Raw genomic sequence first — 10,000 nt, forward strand, 5'->3', positions numbered from 1 at the left:
GCGTAACGCCGCAGACCCAGGCAGCGCCTTCAGCCCCGTGATTTACAGCCGTGGGTGATCGTCAGCCTTTCACCACCTCTTAAAGTCGAAGCCCAGGGGGCCTGGCCGGTACACACACACACACACACACACCCACACACACACACCCACACCGACACGTGAGCGTTAAGGATTGTGTATGTCCAAAGCATCAGAGCATCCCTCACCTCCTCCAGATGGGCTTCCCCCCCCCCCCCCCCCCCCCCCCTCCAGCTGCTGTAGAGCTGAGCGGGACGGGCACGGAGATTAGGAGTGGGAGCTGCAGACGTGAGGAAGAGGAGAGGAGAGGACAGTAGATATAGCAGTGCTGATGATGAAGATGGTGCTGTGGTGATTGGGAGGGTGGTGATGGCAGGGACTGAGGTCAGGGGGTCATGAAGGCTGGAGATTGGGAGAGGTGTACCCAGAATCCCCCTCTCTCTTGGCCCTCAGCTTCCTCTCTGTCAGGTTAAAGCTGCTCATACATCCAGCTGCCCCAGGCCATTAATCACACACACACACACACACTCACACAGACACTCACACACACACTCACACACACACACACACACTCACACACACATACACACACACACACACACACACACACACACACACACACACACACACTCATATACACACAGACACACACACACTTTCACACAGACATACGGTCACAGCACAGCACGCCCTGATGTGCATCCTCCACAGAGCTTTCAGAATGCTTCCTGGGGGACGATGGTGTCTGGGAACCTCTCAGCACCTTCATCACACACACACACACACACACTCTCTCACACACACCATGACACGCCACAGTTGAGGATAATCATCACCACATGGAGATAGGAGTAGGAGCCTGCCCAATGTTTATTGTGGTAGAAAGGCTGACAGTGACTCATCCCTCATCAGACTGCCTTTGTTGTGTGTGTGTGTGTGTGTGTGTGTGTGTGTGTGTGTGTGTGTGTGTGTGTGTGTGTGTGAGATGGATTTTGGGTGAGGACGCATACATTTTGATCTATCTGATCTTGTGTGTGTGTGTATGTGAGTGAATGTGCATCCCGTGATCTTGACTGTGCTTGGGCTTCACAGGGAAATGGACGAAAATATTGTGCAAAAACACGACCGAAAACTGGCCAAATAAATTCACTACTGGCGAGTTTACCTTAGCTTTGCCACTTTAAAACAACAGTATAAGTCATCTTAGCTTTGCCACTTTAAAACAGTAGTTTAAGGCATCTTAGCTTTGCCACTTTAAAACAACAGTATAAGGCATCTTAGCTTGGCCACTTTAGAACAGTAGTCTAAGGCATCTTATCTTTGCCACTTTGAAACAGTATAAGGCATCTTAGCTTTGCCACTTTAAAACAGCAGTCTAAGGCATCTTAGCTTTGCCACTTTAAAGCACTAGTCTAAGGCATCTTAGCTTTGCCCATTTAGAACAGTCTAAGGCATCTTAGCTTTGCCACTTTAGAACAGTAGTATAAGGCATCTTAGCTTTGCCCATTTAGAACAGTATAAGGCATCTTAGCTTTGCCCATTTAGAACAGTATAAGGCATCTTAGCTTTGCCACTTTAGAACAGTATAAGGCATCTTAGCTTTGCCACTTTAGAACAGTAGTCTAAGGCATCTTAGCTTTGCCACTTTAGAACAGTAGTCTAAGGCATCTTAGCTTTGCCACTTTAGAACAGTATAAGGCATCTTAGCTTTGCCACTTTAGAACATTAGTCTAAGGCATCTTAGCTTTGCCACTTTAGAACAGTAGTCTAAGGCATCTTAGCCTTGCCACTTTAGAACAGTAGTCTAAGGCATCTTAGCTTTGTCACTTTAAAACAGTAGTCTAAGGCATCTTGGCTTTGCCACTTTAGAACAGTATAAGGCATCTTAGCTTTGCCACTTTAGAACAGTATTAGGCATCTTAGCCTTGCCACTTTAGAACAGTAGTCTAAGGCATCTTAGCCTTGCCACTTTAGAACAGTCTAAGGCATCTTAGCTTTGCCACTTTAGAACAGTATAAGGCATCTTAGCTTTGCCACTTTAGAACAGTAGTCTAAGGCATCTTAGCTTTGCCACTTTAGAACAGTATAAGGCATCTTAGCTTTGCCACTTTAGAACAGTAGTCTAAGGCATCTTAGCTTTGCCACTTTAGAACAGTATAAGGCATCTTAGCTTTGCCACTTTAGAACAGTAGTCTAAGGCATCCCATGGAAGTGTTGACTGCAGACTAGGAAGATTAGGGGTTTGCACCCAACTGAATACCCCTCTCTCAGCCCTCTCTTTCCCAGCATGGAGAAGAGTATACAGTGCCCATCAGGTACCAGTACCTGCTGCTTCAAAAGTGCTCGCCTATGAACACATCGTGTAACCATATATCCAGTGATGAGATTACAATAGATAGATATTTAGACATGATGTATTCAGCTATTTAGTCTGTTAAACTATAGGGCAAAGCTGCCATGAACTTGTGGTTGGCTGTGTTAGTCGTTGGCTGACACAAGCTCCAGAGCTTTTCTGTTTAACGTTATTGGGAATAATTCTAAGCAGCTGTGACCTGATCTCTGTAACCTCACCGGTCTTTTGGGTCCAAATAACAAAGAATAATTCTAGTTTTGGGGCGCATAAATGTAAAATTACAATCCTGGTAGCAATTAGATATTTTTCAACTTTGTGTTGGTAACTATGCCTGTGGAATCAAACAACCATTTGCATTTAGATTGAAATACCTCTGGCTAAACCACCTGTCCATCTCAGCCACTCTGAAAGCACCTGTCCCTCATCAGCGAGCCATCTGCTGCCATGGTTAAGGTTTATTTTAAACCTTTATGGCTACAAATGACTATAGTGCATTCCTCCAGGAAAAACATGCGGTGTGGGAGCCATTGGTCATAATCTCGGCCTGCATTGGCGAACACACCCCTTTCATGCGAACTTGCCATAACAGCGCAAAGGCCCTTTTTCAAGCCAGTGTTTTGGTTTGTCCCTTCTGGGCTACTGTAGAAACATGGCGGTGCAACATGGTGGACCCTGTGGAAGAGGACCCGCTCCCTATGTAGATATGAAGGGGTTCATTCTAACCTAACAAAATCACAATGATTCAAAGTTAAAGGTGATTAAACAGTAATGAAAACATTATTATAAATACTATATTCCATTTCTGCTAATACATGCACCTACACACTACACACTTTACCTTTAAGACACACAGAGTCAACCCACATCTTAATCTGGACTCCTTTAAAGCTGGACTTAAAACATTTGTATTCAGGAAGGCATTTCTGGCCTTGTGTTAAATCTTTTCTGTTCTGCTTATGTTAACAATTTTTTATTTTATTGTAATATTATAGTTAGTTTGTAATATGTAGGCACTCTGAGATTCCTGTGAATGAAAAGTGCGTTAAAAACTAAATTAATTATTATTATTATTATTATTATTATAATCACCGCCACAGGCTGACATCCGGTTGTGGTTGCTATGAGATATCTGGTGAAGTACCAGAAGGGAAGATGAAGATGGAGGCAGTGATGGGGGAGATTATGTTGACGCAGGGGTTCGCACAGGTTAAAGGTCATGAGAAATGGTCACCAGGAAACCCTCCCCATTCCGCCTCCTTCTTCCTCTGGAAACTGACCCTAGGTGGCATTCATGAGTAATGATTGGCTGGCTGGCTGGCTTCTGTAGGTGTTTTCTGCGGGGGCGTCCCTGGCTTGGAGAGCTCCGTGTCCGTCTGGAGCTCCGGTGAACTCATTAGTGTGGGAACCACAGCTGGGCCTGTGTGCGCTTGTGCATGTACACAAGTGGGCGTGCTCAGCTGGAGATTGGGGCCACACGTGGGTGTGGGTGAGTCACCGTGTGTGTGTGTGTGTGTGTGTGTGTGTGTGTGTGTGTGTGTGTGAGTGAGTCACTGTGTGTGGGTGTGTGTGTGTGTGTGTGTCACTGCTGGTGCTCCTGGTTTCTACCAGGCTGCAGGTGATGGTTGCTATGTTCTCTGAAGTGTGGCGGTGAGGAGCGCCACCCTGGGGCTGGTGGAGGCACTGCAGGAGTAGCAGCAGTGCCCTTGGCTGCCCCTCTGGCAGGTAGACTCTGTTGAGCTCTATGGTCATCTGGTGGGGTGGACTCTGTTGAGCTCTATGGTCATCTGACAGGTGGACTCTGTTGAGCTCTATGGTCATCTGGCCGGTGGACTCTGTTGAGCTCTATGGTTCTGGCCAGCGATAATAAACTCACCACCGCTGTGCACTCTGGGCTCCGTAACCTTGACTACAGTCACCTGGGTCAGAATTCCAGAGCTTCAGATTTTATATTGTACCTGGAAAAGGGCTTCATGGGAAGTTTTGTGTCTGGCTGTGGAAATGCGTGCGTGCGTGTGTGTGCGTCTGTGTGTGCGTGCGTGCATGTGGGGGTTGTGTTTGTATTTTTTTGTAATTAGATGAGCTCACCATGTGCTGAGTGATAGCTGGTACTGACTGTACACATAACTTTCCTCCCACTGGTGCTCGACTCCTTTCGTTGAAGTGTGTGTGTGTGTGTTTGTGTTCACATCTGGCCGTTTGAAGCTTATTTCTCTTTGATTCCCCACCCTTCATTTTTTATGCTTCTTGAGTTTCAAACACGCCTCAGGAGCACCTGATGCATGTGTGTGTGTGTGTGTGTGGATGTTCCCAGGAGCACCTCATGTCTGCAGCCTTCTTGGCAGGATGACAGATAACCACCCCACTCCTCTCTCTGCCCCTCCATAATTCACATGATGTCGCTCCATCTTAAGGGTTTTGCCAAGGCTCTCTGGCTTACACCCCTACAGCAGCCCCTCCCTGACACTCACACACACACACACACACACACACACACACACACACATAGACACACACACATACACCCCATATCCACTCCCAGCGGGGAAGTTTAGAGGTGGCTCTTCACAAAGATGGTCTTTGTTCTCCATTGTTTGATAGCAGTCAGCACATGGCAACAAAAAAAGAATAGAAGAATAGTGTGAACTTCACCCGACCAATTAGAATCCCCCTGTTGGCAGGAAGAACAAAAGGGAGGTGTGTTTTGAGCATTTACCTTTCATAGGGGCACTCAGGTGTGTGTGTGTGTGTGTGTGTGTGTGTGTGTGTGTGTGTGTGTGTGTGTGTGTGTGTGTGTGTGTGTGTGTGTGTGTGTGTGTGTGTGTGTGTTCCCTTTCTTTCTCAAATTCACAGTTCACTTTGCAATTGGAGATGGTGTGCCTAGGTAATCAGATGACATCATGCCATTTGGTGTGCCGATGACTGCCATGTAATCTATTCAACAAAGTGCAAACATAATCATCTCCGCTCTCCATGTGAAGAATAGCACACTAATGTGGGCTTATCACATGATGCAATCACAGGAAGCCAAGGATGAGGTGCCATGCTGTGGTCACAGACTACTCTACTCCCAATCTGGAGACTCACTGATACCCTGATGCTCTACTGCCATCTAGTGGAGACTGCAAACTGCAAAGCTCTTCCATGCGAGTAACCGCTGATCTTCTCTTCCCTCTTTTCTCTACAGAGGTGTTAAAAGCAGGAAGTGCTGTCCACCCAAGTCTGTTGCAAAAAGAAGTGGAGGGCGTGAGGGACAAACAGCGCTGCCCCATCTACTGTGACAGGCTGCTTCAGCATATTCAGTCCGTTAGTTAAAAACACCGACATAGGACAAATTGTGGAAACAAAACAAGAAAAAATGCAAACCATGACCCCTTAGGTCAACTGTTCCTGTGCTATGTTATTACATATGTTTGTTTATTGCATGTTGATTTTACACAAATAGAAAATATTGATTTCTGAGACAATGTTGATACTAGGCAGTGTGTCAGGTCAGGAATATTGTCTCAGAGAGATGCCTCAAAATTCAGCCTTCAGAAAATGATCTCATTTAGATTTGTTTTTGCTTTTTTTCCACCTGACACGAGCCAAGTGTGCCTTCCTGTCCATTGTCAAATATGTTCAATATTAAATCTGAAATTTCTACCCAAATGTTTGTATGTAGACTGGTGTGAATCATGACAGGACAAACAGGACCCTGACGCGTAGCTGACTATACATTAACCTGCTTATTATATGGTTACTTGCCAAAGCAATAGGACATTCCTCCAAAATATCTTTTACGTTGTTGTCGTTTTGTGGCTTCAGCCGATAAACTAATTGTTCTTTAACCAGATCTATCAGGTGTTGCATAACAACATTTTGCATGCTGACTTACAAGTTCCAGGAATATCCGTTTCGATAAGTGAACGGACTATTCACAGAACGATATGAAAGATGTGAATCAGAAACACAAAAGAAATATTGGACCTCTGTACTTTGGAATGGGACATTCAATTCAAGTGAACTTCCTGCAACATTCTGAGGAGCTGTATACCAAACTTCAATCGGTCGTTATCGTTATCTACCAGTATTATGGTTACCATTGTCCAATAATATGTTATAAGGTGATTACAATTTTTACCAGATCTATTGATAAGGTGTCATGTTCGGGAAAAGCATTCATTGTCCACACCTCAAGCAGACACTACTTATTGTAAGGAGCTGTGTGGTGCCTAGACTGTGCGGGGACCAGTCACTCATTTACCATTTAATGAAGTGTATCAATATCCACATGTGATAGGGCAGGGTGGGGCCCTGTTTGGTTTTCTGTGGCTAAACAATGTTGTGGCCTAATCACACTGATAGGGCAGAGAGCTCGTGTGCGCTCCCATTTGCACTCGTGTATATACAGACAGATTTGAGGACTCAAATGCTTTTATTTTCATTTGTAAATACCAAGAACTTTGTTATTCCAAGAACTTTATTATTTCAACTTTGAATAATTTATTGGTTCAAATAAATACACATCATCACAACATTTGCATCACAGCTTCTCTAGAAAGTTAAGACCAGCAGCCCTATTAATTATCCGTTCTCAAAAATACGTGTTTCAAGTTCGGTTACTCGCACAACTTGCTATGAAGTCAGGCGGAGTGAGAAGCTGACACCAGAGCGGCCTACTTCACAAAGCTGCCGCGAGGCTCCGATGACGAGGACAAGGAGCCCGCGCTGCCAAAAAGGCTCTTCTCATTCTAATTCAGGGTCACTGAAGCGTTTCAGTTGTTTGGACGGTTTTTATTTTCTATCCCAGCGTGTTCTCACAGATCTACAGAAGAATGGGCTCCTGTCCGAGGAGGATGGACTCGTCGCACTGGGAGAACTGCAGACTTGTGTGTCCTTTTTTTAACATCGAGTGATATTTGCATCTCTGGATGATATTTGCATCACAACCTCTCATGTACAGCACGTGCGGTTTCAGAGTATACTGTTTGTGGCTCAAGGATACTAGTCTGCTAGCTAGCCGCCAGCAATAGCAGAATACAGTAGAGATTTCCTCTACATGAGAAAATGTCTAACATCATTTCAGTAAGCTAAGGTCATGCTTGTTGAGTTTACTTCATAGGCACAGAATATGGTAGGTTTCATCAGACCAACAAACTGCAACTCTGATGATGCAGAAGTTTTTTCATATTTCAACCGTTCAGTAGTGACACTTCCAAAGGCAACAGTCACAGGTCTTCTGGAGAGCTGCGCAAGGCAAATGTACGACACTAAATACTCTACATCTCTTTAATAATGCTGCATGTCAAACGTAAACCTAGCGGACAGGAACACCCTCACCCACCAGTGCTTACACACACGACCTGATCCAGCACAGAGGGGGGCTACTAGAGGTCTGAAGCATCTATGGAGCTGGCGTCCCTACTCCTGATGTTTGGCAGGACTGACTGTGAGTGTAGGGTGTGTTGAAGGGGAGGGGGGGCAGAAGACCCATGGATTTGGAGTAATATCTGTATGGCACAGGAGCAAGTGAGTGTGTGTGTGAGAGAAAGAGGCATCTTAACCCAGTGAGTTCTGCTTCTTCAGACAGACGGAGCGCTTAACACGTTCCTCTGGGGTCTTCTTGTACCAGCTCCTGTGAAAGAGAGACAGCCAAGGATATCTTTTCAGCTTTTTAAAACGTTATTGCTGATTTTTAATCCCTAAAGTGCCCCCCAATCACACACAGACACACGCACACAAACAAACTCCTGTTGGCATACCTCATCTATAACACTTTTCACACAGAAAATGAACACAAAAGCCACACCAAGCTCCGTGGGTGTATCTGTGCAGCACTCACCCTTGGCGGTGCAGTTGGCTGGGAACTGGAGCATTCTGGCCTTGGCTGGGCTGCAAGATCCTAGGAGAGATACCAGAGAGAACAGACAGCTCAGTGCCTTGTTATCCTTGAGGAACACACACACACACACACACACACACACACACACCGTTTGCAGGGTACCTATTAGTGGTAGGGCTCTTTGGCTTCTGTTGTGTCTTTCTCACGGGTCCTGGAGATTCTCCTACCCTGTTGTGTAAGACACACAAAACACACACACACACACACACACACAAACGGAGATGAGAAATACAGCCGCTCTCATGAAAGATTCAAAACCTGGAGAAGGACATCGGACACTTGACCCACATATGGCCTCATGGACCACTGCTTCCACCCTCGCACCCTTTAAAAACACTAACTGGATATGCAAACACACCGTGATGGCCAAGGCCCTGATGTGTGTGTGTGTGTGTGTGTGTTTCCCCTTCACCTCTGCTTCTTCCTGTCCAGAGACTTCTGGGTAGCGGCGGACAGACCCCTGCGCTCTTTGGGGGCCTTGGTCTTCTCCTGGGGGGACAGAGCGTGAGGTTAGAGCAACAGTCAGTACGTTTACATGATGGCATAAACCCGATTTTGGCTAAAGCCCGGCTTCTCTATCCATGGGGGGCTAACTGTTTTATCTCACGGTACATGGCAGTGACAAATCCAGATCTTGGCCGCGTCAGTTCAAAGGTTTACAAGCGGGCATCTGCTACCGTTGATTATACAGTAAATAAGTTGTGAAATGAAACAAAAACATATCACAGTTAAAGTTGTATTAGTATTGATTGATTCACATCAATATGATTGGATTACATGACTAACAAGTGGTGGAAAAGTCATATGAAAATATTTGTTCAGTGAATTAGCGCGTTCTGTCCAAAACAGTCGCAGTCAATGTTTTTCTAATGTCAACACATTGGTATAGCCAGGCTACCACATAACTATCATCTGTAATATCACGGTATGTCGCAACAAACCTTTGATCTAAACAGGATATTCAGTATGGAATGGGAATAGATCGGAGATAGATAGGAGCCGTCAGAATAATTCGCTTTTCTGTGGGCGATTTCTGATATGCAGCACATGAGGGCAAAGAAAATGGTGCATGGTCACATGCTCAAGGCCCTAACCCTAACCCTTCTGCAGGCTCCACACGCCACCTGCTCAAGGCTAACGGAAAGGCTAACACATACATGTACAACAACAGAAAACAACAACTGGACATTGAAGCACTAAGGCCAAATAAACAAGGACTAAGATAAGAAAAGAAAAGAATACAAATGAAAGTAGTGTGATGTATGTATGTATGTATGTATGTATGTATGTATGTCATGCATCACCTAATATAAAGAACTAATGCATCACAGTATCAGGTCTGGGAGTACATTCTGTTTGAGTTCCAGTGATAAATACATGTATGGATGAACTGGACAGGGCCCTGTTCGGCGTACAACTGAAGCTAAGATAATTAATTTAGCTCGCAACTGGAGATTAACTAGCTCGCTAAATGAGAACAGGCCAAGCCGGTCTGGCGACGGGCGCTAATTTATTTTAACCTCAAGTTAATTTATCTCGTCAGCTAAATTGCGCGTGCACGTCCTGCTTTAAAAGGCATGAAAGGTCGATAACCAAAACCAGGATTTTTTGAACGGCATTATAGTCTAAACTCAAAGAAAAAGACTCATTGTTTTCTCCGCTAAGGCGGGATATGACCATGAACGCGTTATGAAGAATTCAAGACCATAATCATGTCAAAATTCATCACTGTCGCGAGTGCAACAGCG

General features: G+C 45.1%; 2 protein-coding genes across 2 annotated transcripts in view; one reads left to right on the plus strand and one right to left on the minus strand.

Moving 5' to 3' along the window:
- dnaaf5 (dynein axonemal assembly factor 5) overlaps positions 1 to 5,932 on the plus strand; it is a gene marked incomplete at its 5' end in the record, with an annotated part of 39,013 nt that extends 33,081 nt beyond the window's left edge. Inside the window, one exon of the mRNA XM_080841370.1 lies at positions 5,556 to 5,932. Coding sequence (XP_080697496.1) covers positions 5,556 to 5,683 — 128 coding nt within the window. The 3' untranslated portion in view covers positions 5,684 to 5,932. The remainder of the gene's footprint in view (positions 1 to 5,555) is intronic.
- Positions 5,933 to 7,909: 1,977 nt separating this feature from the next.
- ccp110 (centriolar coiled-coil protein 110) overlaps positions 7,910 to 10,000 on the minus strand; it is a gene marked incomplete at both ends in the record, with an annotated part of 9,931 nt that continues 7,840 nt past the window's right edge. Inside the window, 4 exons of the mRNA XM_080840827.1 lie at positions 7,910 to 7,985; positions 8,193 to 8,252; positions 8,355 to 8,420; positions 8,665 to 8,741. Coding sequence (XP_080696953.1) covers positions 7,910 to 7,985; positions 8,193 to 8,252; positions 8,355 to 8,420; positions 8,665 to 8,741 — 279 coding nt within the window. The remainder of the gene's footprint in view (positions 7,986 to 8,192; positions 8,253 to 8,354; positions 8,421 to 8,664; positions 8,742 to 10,000) is intronic.

Source organism: Sprattus sprattus (genome assembly GCF_963457725.1).
Source record: "Sprattus sprattus genome assembly, chromosome: 6".
NCBI lineage: Eukaryota > Metazoa > Chordata > Actinopteri > Clupeiformes > Clupeidae > Sprattus > Sprattus sprattus.